The sequence below is a fragment of the Macrosteles quadrilineatus genome, unplaced genomic scaffold (genome assembly GCF_028750875.1).
Source record: "Macrosteles quadrilineatus isolate MER2022 unplaced genomic scaffold, UCM_ALF_1.0 Scaffold_7__1_contigs__length_78375512, whole genome shotgun sequence".
In the NCBI taxonomy this organism is placed as follows: Eukaryota; Metazoa; Arthropoda; class Insecta; order Hemiptera; family Cicadellidae; genus Macrosteles; species Macrosteles quadrilineatus.
This window is the reverse complement of record NW_026542600.1, coordinates 25,468,382-25,484,174: the sequence shown is the minus strand read 5'-3', so window position 1 is coordinate 25,484,174 and position 15,793 is coordinate 25,468,382. Positions and strand designations below refer to the sequence as shown.

Genomic DNA, 15,793 nt, shown 5'->3' with positions numbered 1-15,793 from the left:
CAAATAAAAATGAAACAAAAGTTAAGATGAAGTGGTTGGCTTTACACAGCTAGGTTATGTTCTTTTAATTGATAAAAGCCCACTGGATGAATCACCAGCTACTGTTTACTGGTTCTGCTGATTGTAACCCATCGTAATTGCTTATGGGCTTGTATACCTCTTTCCTTTACAGGGTAGATACCTCCTCAGGGTCGTCTAATCCGACAGTTCCTGGAGGTACAGTTTTAATTCATAAAAACAGTACTCGATTTGTAAAAAATGATGTGCCGGAACTGTAACCTATTTAATGTGATTAGTACCTATTTATGCTAATATTTTATCTTTCTGAAAGAGAGGTGCTGGAACTCTGTTCCGCCGCGTTCCCCCTCAAATCGAGCACTGCATAAAAATCTACTAATTTTAGGAACTTTTGTAGCCTTTTTCACTTCCCAAACGTTTTCTTGTCGCCCTCTTTCTAAACTCACTGACACCTGGTTTTTTACTCATTTCACAGAAACAGTATGTGAGGTTTTCGCTAGGAGGTTGGCTCTAGTACTTGACTAAATCATAGCTCAGACTGACAATTTATTGCTGAACAGTCTAAATGCATCAACATATTTTAGGAATAAGTAGCGTTGAGGTACTAAACCAGCAATGAGATATTACACCGCAGACCTAAAAAAAGGTTACCTCTATAGTGCCAGCAAATAGGATTAAGGAACTCTTTGTAAACTTTGAGATATGTAATAATCAACAAAACATTGCCTGGGACTGATATGTGGTACTACATGCTAGAAACAAACACGAAAGGTTGACAGACAATTCAGTAATTGGCTGATCAAGCAGTATTTGGGTCTTAGCATCTCTTGTTCAGCTCAAATAGATATTCAGTTTTGACTACCTAGAATTCATTGTTGTTAACATTTCAGTATAGACTCGCTAGTCCAACCAACTGAGGGAAACCTTGATCTGATAAAGTAATGGTTTGGATACCATGCAAAATGGTAGTTAGAGGCTCATACAATGGGTTAGAATATCAAGATATAGCAATTTGAAATAATATTTTAAACAATATAATGTATTTAATGTGACATAGATACGTTCTCCCGCATAAATAGTTATTACAATACAAATTGTAAACGATTGTTTTGGAATTCAGTGTTGCATCGTGAACTAGTCAGAAGTGTACAGTGCACATGAACGACATATCCAGACTAAACCCCCTCTCTTGGTGTACTAAATATAAACACTGCTCTCATTGTGTTTACTTTGCTAATACCCAGTTATTGCATTAATTTAACTATTGCATTAATAGGCTACTTTTATTGTAGGCCATGTAACTACCTGTATCAAAAGAAAAACCTTTTATCTACTTAAATTTATTTTGTTTTTGATCCTGCTTTTTCAGCTAATAATCATCAAATATTACAATTATTGTATAAATTAACTGTAATAATAGGCCTACTGGTTGACAAGACAGACTAACTTAGATTTACAGCCATAGGAAAAAGATCATAGGATGTCGGATTAGAGCGTTACCATACAAAGTATATGATATAAGGGTGTAGCATAGAGCACAAGGGCCTAGGTATTTAGGATTTTTTGAGAGGATAGCAGGCTTACCTGAGTGGGAAAGAGTCCAAACTGGTACAAGAAACACAAAACTGTACAACTATATACACAAAACATATTTCAGCATTTTCAACTAAGGAGGAGAGAGTTTTCCATTAGACATGTAGAAAACTCTCTCTTCCTTAGTTGAAAATGCTGTCAGTGACAGTGAAATATTCTAATGTTTGGTGTATATAGTTGTAAAGTGTTGTGTTTCCTGTGCCAGTTTGGACTCTTTCCCATTCAGGTAAGCCTGCTATCCTCTCAAAAAATCCTAAAGTATATGATACTTAGCCTTACGTTTGATGAGAAGATGATTTAATAAGGTTTTAAAAACAGTTTAGAAGAAAGCCTTCAATGTTTTATAAACATTAATATAATAACTGTATTAGTTGTAAAGTTGAAATTTTTTTTTCAATAAATCAAATATTTATTTATTATTAAAATATGTTTTTAAAATATACTTTGTCAACTCTTAATCATGATATTACCAAATCTCTTATCTAACTCAAAACTTTGACTACAGCAGGAAGGATGGCATTCAACATTCTATAAACAAATGGTTCCCCGTTAATAAGTAAATCATACTTCGCTATCATGAGTTAATTTTATCTTTACAGAATTAAAACAGAGACCGAAACACTTGTTGATGTTTGTCAACCCATTTGGAGGAAGGAGAAGAGGACTGAGGATTTACAAGGAGGTAGTAAAGCCTCTGCTGGACATCGCAGGAGTCAAAGTGGACCTGACGATCACGCAGCGCGCCAACCACGCTCGTGACATGCTACTGCAGGACGACTTGTCTAGATACGACGGTGTGGTCTGTGTAGGAGGAGACGGGACATTCTCAGAGCTCATGAACGGTCTGATCTCTCGGACTGCCCGGGACAACGGCATCGACCCTGACAACCCCTCGTGTGACCTCATTAAGCCGAGGTTACGTCTCGGGGTCATCCCAGGGGGCAGCACTGACACTGTAGCCTACTGCATTCACGGAACTACTGACATACAGACTGCTGTTATCCATATCATTATAGGTAACTAAAGGCTTACAGTGTATTCGTTTCAACTTTAAATTTAAAGTTTAGTACACAATTGATTGAAGCCTACATGATTCACTAGCCTTCACTAGTGGTCAAGTATGAGAACGCTACACTAGTTTCTGTCCTTTTAATTTAATGTAGGCTATCCATTATTTTAGATGGAGAGTTGGCAAGAGTTTATTTGTAAGACCTGTATAACTGAATACGATCTCAGAAAACAAGTCATTTCTCAATCTAGATCCAGAAAAGCTGAGTGGTTATAGTGCTTGCCTAACAATCAAAAGGTCGCCGGTTTGATCTTGAGAAAAGTCAGTAACTTTTTGAAGGTTCGAAACTGGAACTAGCTTTTCCTGATCATTGGGCTTTAAATAATTGATCCTGGCTAATGAAACAGCTGATCTTTTAGTCAGTAACAAAGCTACACAGATCATTACACTTTATTCTACACTCATCGTTTACTCAACTTTCACTAACACAAATTATTGTCCAGTGTTATTTCTCTTTTACTTTGAACTAAAATTGTTTTCCTAGAATCAAAAGTATCATGACTACCTTTAATATATTTCAGTTGAAAGACCCACCTAGGTGGCGTCCCCATCTAAATTGCTAGTATGGTAATAATATAACTTAACGCTTTAAGCTAACAAGTTAAAGACAATATGAGCTTAATGAGCTACACATAGGCTATAGCTCTTTTATATTTTATAACATTATACCCTTCAACAAATTTTAGAAGCTTGCACCATACCTCAATGTGACTAATACAAGTTGAATGTAATTTCAGGAAAAAGTGCGGGCCTGGACGTAAGTAGCGTTCACAATCAGAATACCCTCCTCTGCTACTATTGCAGTGTTATCTCTTATGGATACCTGGGAGATATCATTAGAGACAGTGACAACTTTAGGTGGATGGGTCCTAAACGTTATGATTTCTCAGGTATGTGTCAGGTATGAGTAAATGGGACATAAAGTTTTATAGATTTGGTATTGGTATCATGAGATTTTATAGGTTATGTTTCTTCTACCATCAGATATTTTAGAAGATTTTATTTCCTGATAATTGTTACTGCAGGTAGTGGATCTTGCACACATAGAAAAGTTGGTTTTCTTATTTTAATAACATATGTAGGTGTAACAAAACAGATTTTCTAAATTTGATTTGTTAGAAATGTATATTTACAAAAAATACTCATTTAGGCCTATTTGCAGTGTCAGACTCTATGTTTGAAATAATTGTTTATTGAGACATTGGTTATCATAAATGAAGCACTACCATCACTCAAAAATACTACATACAAAGACATACTACAATTGGTTTGAAAAATATGTTATATTAGGGATTTATAGCATCCCATGTCAAATGTTGTTCAATAGGCCTACCAACTAACGTTTGTCTGAGGGTCAAAAGCGGACCTACTATGGTATACTGCTCAAGTCTAAAGTGAAATTTAGACCATTTAGACTAAGAAGTGTAATTTTTTTTTTTTTTTTTTTTTTTTTTTTTTGTAAAAATAGTATCAAACTCTTATCACACACAGGCAGAAGCCCATGTGATAATTTTTGTTTATTATATATGTAATGCTGCATTATTACTTGTTAAATTAAAGTTTGATTGATTACTTGATTGAAATAGTTTCATAAACCACAATAGTGGTAGTTTTATTTCTTTACATTAATTAAAAATAAAATCTTTCAAACTTTGTTAGTTTTTTAAAAGGGTTTTTTCACTTTTTACATTTTATCTATTTTACACTGTTGTGAGGCAAAAATTCCTCAGTTAGCCAAACATACTCTATTCTAGACATCCAAACTATTATTGCAAGTTAAGCAAAAATAAAACTCAAAAATGTTTCAGGTCTCAAAAAGTTTCTGGCAAACCAGGGTTATGAAGTGGAGATTAAGTTAGCTGTTAACGAAAGTATTACTGAAGAAGATTCTAAATGTTTAAAAGACTGCAAGCGCTGTGCATCTCAGAAAGATTTGACCGTTGATGATTCCACTCCTCCAGGTAACATATTATAAAATTGTGTTGCCCAAAGCAATTTCTACTGAGAGGTCTTTCAGCCATCATGAACAGTTTTGTCTAATTAACTAGTAACTCTGGCAAACAAAAATTATTGTCCAGTGTTATTTATCTTATACTTTGAACTAAAATAGTTTTTCATAGAATCAAAAATATCATGATCACCTTTAATTCTCGAGCACTGAGCACTCTCTCTTAGGGTTAGGCCCTTAGTCGAGAGTTTTTGTAAGGGGGAGCTTTATTTAAAGGGGATTAAGAGTTAAATAGGGATTTGTGTTATTCATGGTTTTGATAAGGCCGATAAGGGGAATTCTTTTGATTAAGATATTTTGATTGATTTTAAATTACGTGGAAGTAGATGCCTCCAGGACGTTTCCAATTAGCCATTCATTAGTGGGTTTGTTGTTAAAAATTGTTTTATTGTTACATAGAATAGTTAATTACTTTAAGATAATAATAAAAAGGTTCAGTACTTTGAATTTAATCTGGTCCTTTAATAGCCATCCAACTCCTAACTAAATTTATATAAGGTTAAAGATCCGGGTTTTACTAAAGCTACGCTCCCATGTGTATATGCAAAATAACCTGTGAAGGATGGGAGGATTTCCTGCATATCACACTAATGTGTATGTGTAATCTGTTGAGAGCGCAGGTCCTCCATTGGAGAGGGAGAAATGTATTGACTAACTGTAATATTTTATTTACTGTAAACCACTTTTACGCCACACTACACTATTTTGACGAACTTCCCATGCAAGGATTTAGTCCAGAAAACAGCTGTTTGCCACCAGCTTAATCAAATGGGGTTTCATTGCGTAATACTGTTCTGCAATGAGTTTTGCCGGACACCAATCAGCTGATTATACTGTATTTGCGTGGCAATGATTTAGTTATAAACAAAAACATAACCTTTATGACTAGTGATGTTTGGTCCTTTAGTTGGTGGAAATTTATAAGGATTTGTACGAATTAAGTAGTATGGCGTAAACTATCATACGTAACTCGTCCAAAATGTGTGTACCGGACTCGTATGGTAATCCCGTACTCGACTTTGTCTCGCACGGGAACGACCACACTCGTCCGGTAAACACTTATTTTCAGGACTAGTAACGTAATATACTATTGTAATAATAACACCATGAAAAAGATACAATGTGGAAAATTAAGAATATCAGAGAGCCTTTTATGGTTTACGCAAAATCCTAAAATAGTGATTACAGAGTTGACATTTTTTTGCACAGAAGCTAAACCATGAAGCACAGTCTCCTTCATAATTTAAAAGGTAAAAACCGATAGTACCATACCAAAAGTACTTAATTTGATCTTGTATGTGTTGTGAGTTAAATGGATATGTTGTGAATTTAACCCTTTACGTAGCTACCCAAGCTGATTTAATGAATTTCCTGAACTTAGAGGCGTTTGAAAGTTGGACTTATCTAAAGACTGTTTACACCCTGCTTAATTAGTCCTACTAATGGATGCTGACAAAGTATCGTAATTCGATATCAGTCAAAACTGGAACCTTTCAACCTATAGCAAAACAACACTCTAATGTATTTTAATCTAAAAGTCAGGTTACAATGCTCAAATGCATGCGCTCATTTTACACCTTCTTACTATTGGGAAAAATAAAAATCAGAAGTAGTAACAATTTTTAATTCAGCATAATTTGAGCCGAGAAGAACATGTATTTGGCAACTTTGAAACAAGTATATGTATTTCTGATTCTTTACAGAGTGGAAGACTATCAGAGGCAAGTTTCTGATGGTGAACGGAGCCAACTTATCGTGTGCCTGCCCCCGGAGCCCCAATGGCATTTCCCCCCATACCCATATGGGTGACGGCTGCCTGGATGTAGTTTTGGTGCGACACACGTCCATGCTCAACAATCTTCGTCTGCTGCTCACTCTTTCTAGCCGGATCAAATCTATTGTAAGTTTTTTTAGTGGGGTTTGGGGTATAGTTAACTTAGGCCTTTGGTACCACCCCTCGATTCAGTCCATCAGCCTTAGATTGTTATTGAACCCTAAAAACTGTTGATCACCATTTATTTTATTTCTTTAAGCCTCACAGTTGCCTCTCCTAAAAATTTCAATCTTCTCTAGGCTGGACAGTCTAGTTGCATAAAATCTGTATAGGTCCATTTGGCTAAACCCAATGGTTCCAAGGTACTTTCTAATTTGTCCTCGACCAGTCAAGAGCCCTACCTAAGTCATATGCTGATATACCGTAGAACCTCGATTAACCGAGGGCGGATCAACCGTGGTCAATTGATGCCTCTTAAATTATGTTACATAACCTCAAAAAATCTCAAGAAAACTTTTTTAATTGCGTTTTTTCAGTCTAATATGTTGAAATACACCGTATATTTAACTATTTCTGACCATTTTTATATGCAGTAGGTTCCCCCATGATTGTTTTTAAAACATCACACTTCATTTGACAAAAATAAAATTGAAGCAAGACAAAGAAATATCGATCAATAGCTTCAAGGTGAAGCTATCCGCTTGTACTGACAATTGTCTGCTCCTTACACATCCATTTGTCTGCTATCTGCTATGTCACAACAGTAGGTGGTTGGGTGATTAGTAACCATGACAACTTGTTGAATGTGTGGATGAAGAGAAACCAAAGAAAGAATAGAAGAACAAAGAGAAATAATAATTGGGGTTTTTTCATTGTTATCTTTATCTTATTTTACGACTGTTGTTAATCTTTAAGACTTAAGTACTATGATTTTATGCTGTTTATGAGTTATTTGATGTTTTTATCCACATTCTTCTGTTCTGAAACATCATGTAGTAGTAGCAGCCTATCATAACTACAGTGTCAGTAGTTTACTAGTCTAGACTCTCTTTTGTTTTATTCTTGACGTGATTTTTTACTGTACAGTGTTAAGCAATTTTTGTTTTGTTGGAGTAAGCGATGGTGCAGTTTTATTACTGAACCAAGGTTAATGACCTAACATATCACGATTGTGCAATACTGATTGAAATTTGATGATGCACTCCAAACACAGTACTATTCATTGTTTTATGGGAGTTATAGAGTTAGATACACGGTATTTTGACTTAAAATTTGCAATTTCAAATAAAATTTTAAATAACTCAATAATTTTCATTGATATGGGATTTTTAATTGTAAAATCTTAAAAGCAGATATGGTTTTTAATACAATGCCATTTAAAACACGTTTCTATCGTGTCTAGTTCACGAGATATGAGCGATTTTCTAGAACGCGCCTCAGTGCTACTTCCCCCCCTCCCACCAAGTTGTGCACCTGCTGGGAGGGTGACAACATCGGTTTTTGTCATCTCCAAGGTGCCCCCAACATCAATCAAAAGTCAAAATGCGTTACACATTCAGTACATACCCAATTTAAAAAAATTTTTAAAGTGTACTATAAGCTGATTTCTGCCATGCAGCGGTGTCACCTGCGTCACCGTGCCGCTTCAACGGAAACCTCGCATAACCTTGTAATATTTCTATATAATTACCATATAAAGTGACTTTAGTGTGTTAAACATATTATGCACGATGAAAAACTGTACTGTTTGTTGTTTTAAAGGGGTTTTAATGGATAGTTTAACGTTATTTGGAGTTTTTGATACATATTTAAAAATTAAATGATAAATAACTCAATTAATATTATAGATACGGGACTTTTCCTTGATATTTTTTTTAAAGCAGATGAAGCTGGTAATACAATGTCGTTTAGAGCTTGTTTTTATCGTGTCTAGTTCACGAGATATGAGCGATTTTCTAGAACGCGTCTCAAGGTACCTTCCCCCTCCCCCCCCCCCGCAAGTTGTGCACCTGCTGAGAGGGCGACAAAATAGGTTTTTGTCATCTCCAATGTGCCCCAAACAACAATCAAAAGTCAAAAAGAGTTACACTTTCAGTGCATACTCAACCCCCTATAGATGCTGGACTATTGGGACTTTACTTTACTTGCCGTACACAGTTTTGGCTATTATTAAGTTTTGTTTTATAGCTTATGACTACAGTAAACATCCATCTGCCCCCCCCCCAAAAAAAAAAAAAAGAAGAAGAAAGATTTGGGATAAACAAAGTCTCCAAATCACTCAAAACATAGATTGTCTAATGATTCTTAAAAGTAATGATCTAGAATTTAAATTAATAGAGTTACATCAAAAGGTTGCTCTTATCTTGTACTTATAACACTAATCATCAAATTAAAGTAAAATAAAGGACTTGCTATTTGCCAGCATTGCCTAAGCAACAACTATAACCATATCACGCAAAATTGACTGTTTATTAAGTGCTATAATTTATAAACTTTATTTTATATTAAATATCAGATATTTCACCAACTACACGTTTCTTATACAATTTGAACTATTATCCTTAGTAAAACCTTAAAATTAACCCTTGCAAAATTTGTTTAAAGCTTGTAATTTGCAACCCCAATTTTATTTCAAAAATATTACAACTTTGAATCCAACTCAAATTTAAAATACTCACTACCCTACAGCTTTTTTTCTACAGTGGTTTATTTCTCAAGTCATACTGTATTATGAGATTTATTGTTGTTTTGCAGTATGATTTGCCTTTTGTGGAGGTTCATCGAACGACACAGTTCTCTGTGCAAGCTGTTCCTAGTCCCAGCAGCCAGACTCAAACATCCGTGTGGAATTGTGATGGTGAAATGTTAGCAGACACCTCCGTCTCCATCAAGTAAGTGTAAAGTACTGTAGGAATTGAAAGTACCAAAACTGGCCAGTGCAAGGTTACATGACATGCAAATTAATTTTAAAAACCTCTTTTAACATGTTTTAAATCATTAAATGAATATAATGTCTACTATGAAAAACACAGTTAATGCTTATGTTTGTCCCCTATTGAAACAGAACTTCTGTTTTAATTTCATACTAAATAATCTACAACAGTCTATACAGCGTGCTAGGGTGCGCAATAATTAAATTTTGGATGAAGTGCTTTAAGGTCTCAACCTGCCCCTGTAAGATAGGATAAGATAAGATACAGCGTGCTAAAACAATCAAAAAGAAAAGTGCAGATGTCTAAAGTTGGCATAATGTTCTGAGTACAGGCAGGGGCTCAAGGGGTTGCCTTGACTACATGGAACTTGCGCACAGTTTCAAAGCACTCTGCAGGGAGGGTCGAATAAAACAAAGACAGGATTATCTAGACTACTGTGTAAACCCTCTTTCATGTTTTAAATTACATATTGAATATTTCAACTTTGTAATGTCAGGGCTGTACAAAAATAATTCCTTGCAGTAATATCCCCACATATATTACGGCTTCAGCCTGTGTATACCACAAGGCCCGGTAGTAGTAATCCAAATTTTAAATGAACATTTTTTTATGATTAGATAAATAGACCGTTTTACTTGTAGGATTTTTGACATCAGTGTGTACATACTTTTTTCCGCGAACACGGAGAATGCTGAGAAATCATGAACATCTTACTTGATCACGTGGACATCCTAATCGTCACCCGCAATCCAGTAAATCAATTACTAAGAAAATAGAAATTCTATTTTTGTTTAAATGTTTTGTGTACAAAACATTGCGGCCTAATCAGTCTAGTGGTAAATCCAGCACTGCCGGCAATGCCTTACAATAATTAAATCATCATTTACTGCCGTACCATATGTTTCAAGTACAAAAATCAAGTTTTACAAATTAGTTTCCAACAAGCTTCAAAAGCCTGACAAGGTTTGTCTGCTTGGTTTCAAATTTAAAAAAATATGATCCCCATTTTTCAATATGGCCGACATCTTAAATATTTCTTAAACAGGGTGATTACCGAGAAACGCATGTTTTTCAAATAAGTACTCAGGCAATTCAGAGCAAAAAATATATTTATGAATGGAAAAACAGTGTACACAATATGCAATTTCAGAATAACATTATTTACAATACAATTTAGCGTTTAAAATTTACATCTATAAGGTGGTTGCTTTCTGCTTGGATACAGTGTTAAAGGTGTTCCTTAAAACTTGCTACGAATTTTGCTAACATATCTCTAGGAATGGTGTTGATTTCCTGGTGAATAGCTTCTTTAAGTTTCTGTATTGTTTGTGCTTTGTTTATGTAAACTCTAGATTTCAAAAATCCCCATAGAAAGAAATCTGGAATTGTAAGATCCGGTGAGCGAGAAGGCCAAGTGTCATCACCAAAACGTGAAATAACTCTTGTAGGGAATGTTCGCCGAAGGAATTCCATACTAATGCAAGCCGTATGGGCTGTTGTCCCATCTTGTTGTAACCATACATTCCAACAAGAATCTCCCTGCTCGTGTATCTCTTCTCGTTGACGGCGCAGTTCTGGCAAGAAATATACTTCCAACATTTCTAGGTACCGTTGTGCATTCACTGTCACTGCTCTGCCATCGTCGCCTTAAAAAAATAAGGACCAATGATACCATTTTCACTAACCGCACACCACACAGTCACACGTAAGCTATGAAGAGGTCTCTGAGCTACGTTTTGAAGACTTTCTGCACACCAAAATCGTAAATTCTGTTTGTTGACTCTGACTGCTCCATCCAAGTGGAAATGTGCTTCGTCACTCCAAGGATAACTGCTTCGTCATTTTCGTCTAAAATTTCACTCATTGTGTTACAAAAATTTACTTGTTGCCTCTTATCTGCTTGACTCAATTGATGACATACTGCCAGCTTGAAAGGATGAAATTTAAGATCTTTGACCAAAATCTTTCTCACAGTGGATTAGTGAAGCCCGAGAGCAGATGCCCGCTTCCGAATTGAGCGGCTAGGAGTCTGAACTGTTGCAAGGCGCACTCTTTCAACTGTCTCAGGGTTACTAACTGTCTTTGCCGGTCCAGGAGGTTTCTTCTTAAGCAAATATCCAGTTGTGTAAACATTATGTATCCAACGTAATATTGTGTTACGATAAGGAATAGCATAGTGCTATGTTAAAATGTGCACCAAAGTCTCTCTGAGTCTTAGTGACTGATTCACCATTTACGTAATATCGCCGCATGACAAACGTACAATGCTCAAGGTTCCACATCTCGGCAACAATTGAAACTGCACACTTCCCCCTCCTTAGTGCAACAACTTTCGACCTTTGCCGTATACTACGCAAGTCAAAAACATGCGTTTCCCAGTAATCAACCTGTAGAACACTCTGTATTTTATGGTATTTAAGAATGTAGATGCGATTTTAAGACTTATTTATTCTTTGCGTTTTCTCTCTAAACTTACTCGTTTATGAGCTACAGGATGCCGAATGTACACCACAAGCCATTTTTTTCTTAGATATAACACGCTGTAACTCCTAAATGAGTAGCTTTCGAGAAAAAATTTCAAGAATAAAAACGTTTTAAAATTTGATTTACATTCTTAAACAATCATAAAATACAGAGTGTTATATAATAAATATTGAAGATGGGGGTCATATCTTTAAAGTATGAAACCATCCCAAAAAACATCTTAAAAAATAAAGGGGAGTACCCTATAAGAAGTTAAATATATATCTAATAATAAAAAAGTTAGCTATTGGTACACTTTAACCCAATAGTGCTGACTTAATTGCTTGGCGAGGGTTACTCGTACGGCCGCTGCCGGCCCGGCGGCTGACTTATGAGTACCGCTCGTGTCACCCAACACCATTAGGTATTTTATTATTACTATTTCCCCTCCTTTTTTGTTTCTTCTTACTTTTAATTGCGTTTATAAATATCTTGCTTCTTGTTTTGCGTATTTACTCATTTATTTTTGCGAATAACAAACAATGTTGTGTTGCCATGGAAACCAGATATCACAAAAAATCTCCTGCGGTAAGGTAAAACAAAAAAAAATGTTTTTCTATGTTATTACTTATAAAAGTACACAACTTGTGATTTTTCTATGTAGGGATTCAATTTAACTTTATAATAGTAGTGTCATTTGGTGTCTGGATTAATCTTGGAATTTGTAAATCAAGTTTACTTTCAAAAAATTGTTTTAAAATTTGTATTTTTTTTTTATTTTATTTTACACTCTGACTATCCAATTACCACTTTTTTGTAGACAATCTTACTAAGAAAAAAACGGCGAAAGGATTATTAACTTGTTACATAAGGTTTTCTTTCTATAACAATTGGAGTTAAAGTCTATAAATTCTGTCTGTAAAATTAATTGCCGAAATTAATTGCTGACAGAGAGTGCTGCAGTTAGCGCATTAATTCCCTGTATAAGCCAGGTGGACAGGTTTCCCGCATCAGGTAACTTGAAATACACTAGAGGCAAGTACTGGCCTCTCGTAAATGGGGCTTTAAGGCCGGGACACACTTGAGCACCGGGCCTGCGCCGTCACACGGCCGATCTGAGTCCGCGACACGGACTAGTGACGGTGGTAGGAGAACACACTGTCCCGTCACTACTCTGAGCGACAGCCATCAAGCATTGTCTCAATAGTCAGTTCAACTCAAATATATCCTTAAAAAATGTCATATTTATTATCTATTTAAATAACATTAGTTTAACGAGTTCTTAGGTTTGCTGCTACAGAGAAGGCAATAAGGTGTTTTTTGTCCAAACGTTAATAGCATACTTACTTACTTTCCATGTCCGGAAATCAGACTTCGCTTTTCAAAAAATTAGCTACCGATTTAGCTTTGTCATTCGCTTGTAAAATATCATCTAATGTGCAAGACTGGTCTAGGCGTTAATAGCATAGGATAAGATAAATAAAATGAATATAAAAATAAACCATAGTATCATTTTTTAATTAAAAAATTATTTAAAAAGGGTACTAGGCCAATGGTTTTTTCTATTGATTTAAATTATGACACAAAACTACTTCAGTGCCTATAGGCCATAGAACCTGATATAATAAAAATACAATCTGATAAATATCAACCATAACAGTGTGTTCATATAAATATATATGAATTTGTGAATTTCATGTTTCACGAGGCCGCACCGACATCGTCAAAAAGTAAACTAAACTAGTCTGTGACGGTGCGGTCTCGGCAAGGGTAGCAAACACTGCGACGGTGCTGGCGCAGATCGGTGGTGTGTGTCCCTACACGTTTGAATGCCTTGTTTTAGTTCTTGCCGCAGCACGGCCGACACTCGGCCGTATGTTGGCACGGACTCGGTGCGGTCAAGTGTGTCCCGGCCTTTAGGGTTCTTCTAGCATAACTAGTCAGATTACAAGTGCCTATAAACAAAATATAAATGATGTAAACCTGTATAAACATTACAGTACAAAATGGATTTTTTGCATTTTACATTTAAATAGATACATGAAAATATAGGTACATTACAGAACTGTAGACTGTGACATGTTGTGGCTCATCCCAAGCTAGAACATAATCAATCATGCTGCCAACGGGCTAAAAATGACCAATAATCAAAGGGACAAAAACATATTAGTAATTAAGTGGAACTTATTAGAATGTTACTTGTTACTTGGATCAAACATCATTGTACAGATTTCCTAACAATGTAAACAAAATTTGGAACTGTTTCAGAGCACATTGCCAGCTGCTGCAAGTGTTTTTCCGCGGAGTCGAACCTTGTTTGGAAGATGAAACTCCTGGATGCTTTTGTTTCTTATAATTGCCAAGTTTCCTGTTAAATTGTTTGGTTGACTGAGGCTGTAGATTTTGATAACGAAGCATTATATTTTTAAGGACTTACGTGCAATGATACAATTGATATTGTATATATATAAATATATTTTTATATCACTATAATATAAGACATACCATTACAGCTATTATAGATGTTATCTTATGTGCGGTTTGGTTGTATTTGGCTGTGTATTTAATTCACATATTACATCACATTACTCTCTAGAAGGCAAAGTATAAAATTAATGAATATCATCAGGCAATGTTATTGAATAAAAATATAAATAACTTGTTAGTATGATCAATACTAGGCAAATGTTTATGAAATTGTTCAATGATTGTAATAGTACTGAATGCCGAAAGTGCTTTCATATTTTTTTCATGACAGATATTTTTGTGCATCCGGGGTAATTGTTTCATAGAATGTTATTTTTGTTCAAAATTTTACTGTGTCAGTTTTAAATAAGTGTTAATGTTATTCAGAGAATTATTGAGAATACTTCCCATCCAATAGATAGTGGCGGTGATATCGGGCTTGCGAGCCTTGACCGGGATTTTCCCAGAAATTTTATTGGGACCCAGACACGCGACCGGCCCTGCCTCATATTTTTAATTAACATCATTTAGATATTTATATGATTACTACCATGCGGTTTTTTTGGAGCGCTAGGACAAACAACAGCTAGATTGACACTACTTGGTCGATTGATAGAAATTCTCTACCAACCTAAGTCATAAAATTTACTGTAGTTCTGCGGGTGCATTAACTGTTTTTGTGGTCTGTGTGAAGGCGGTATAATAGGGTCGTGTTTAGAACCAATATGGCTCTCGGCGGGTCACACCAGAGAGGGGCCCCTTTATGCTGATTCAACTGAATAAACTCAATCATTTTTTTACTATCAAATTGGCAAATAAACCTCTAATAAATAACTACATCCTTTCATTAATACTTTTAGGGAGCTGCAAACCAGATTTGTTTACTTTGAGTCAGGTAAAAAATGTTACCTTCGGTTCTAGGGCCAAAATCAGGTTGATTTGCTTAGGAAATTGTCGATTTTAATCCGAGCAAGCCTGGCCTACAAACTTGAAATATCTAGTACAAAGTCAGAAAATCAGCTTGAGCCGAGCTTTGACGACCTGGATAGCATAGCAACCGCAGAACTTCTGCGAGTATCATGTCCACGCGATAAAAAAAAGATTGGCGCTTTTGCTGTGGTCGGTAATGTCAACATTCGAAAACATGATGTCTCTGCGACTGCGGGAGATGTTCAATATTTTGCCACGGTTGCGGAAGACGATAATGACGTCCACTCAACCGTGGGAGACGTTCAGGATTTTGCTGCAATAGTGGAAGACGATATTAATGTTTTCGTGACCGTCCGAGATATTCAGGATTTTGCCGCGATCATGGAAGACAATGATGGCGCCTCGTTACCTCGTGAATTGTCGTACCAAGCCCAAGTACAAGCATAGGTGGAAATACCTGTGAAAATGTTTTTAAGAATTATTGGGGGAGGTGGGGCCCGGAAAACAGACTTTCGGGGGGGGGGGGGGGGTCGCGCATT

The 15,793-nt window shown here is 35.9% G+C and overlaps 1 protein-coding gene across 1 annotated transcript in view; it reads left to right on the top strand.

Annotated features, from left to right (window-relative positions):
• The window catches only part of LOC128999109 (ceramide kinase), a 32,407-nt gene extending 17,010 nt beyond the window's left edge, over positions 1-15,397 (top strand). Inside the window, exons 3-8 of the mRNA XM_054425469.1 lie at positions 2,211-2,627; positions 3,418-3,570; positions 4,489-4,641; positions 6,392-6,588; positions 9,217-9,353; positions 14,127-15,397. Of these exons, the coding sequence (XP_054281444.1) occupies positions 2,211-2,627; positions 3,418-3,570; positions 4,489-4,641; positions 6,392-6,588; positions 9,217-9,353; positions 14,127-14,214 (1,145 nt within the window). The 3' untranslated portion in view covers positions 14,215-15,397. The remainder of the gene's footprint in view (positions 1-2,210; positions 2,628-3,417; positions 3,571-4,488; positions 4,642-6,391; positions 6,589-9,216; positions 9,354-14,126) is intronic.
• Positions 15,398-15,793: the final 396 nt, after the last annotated feature.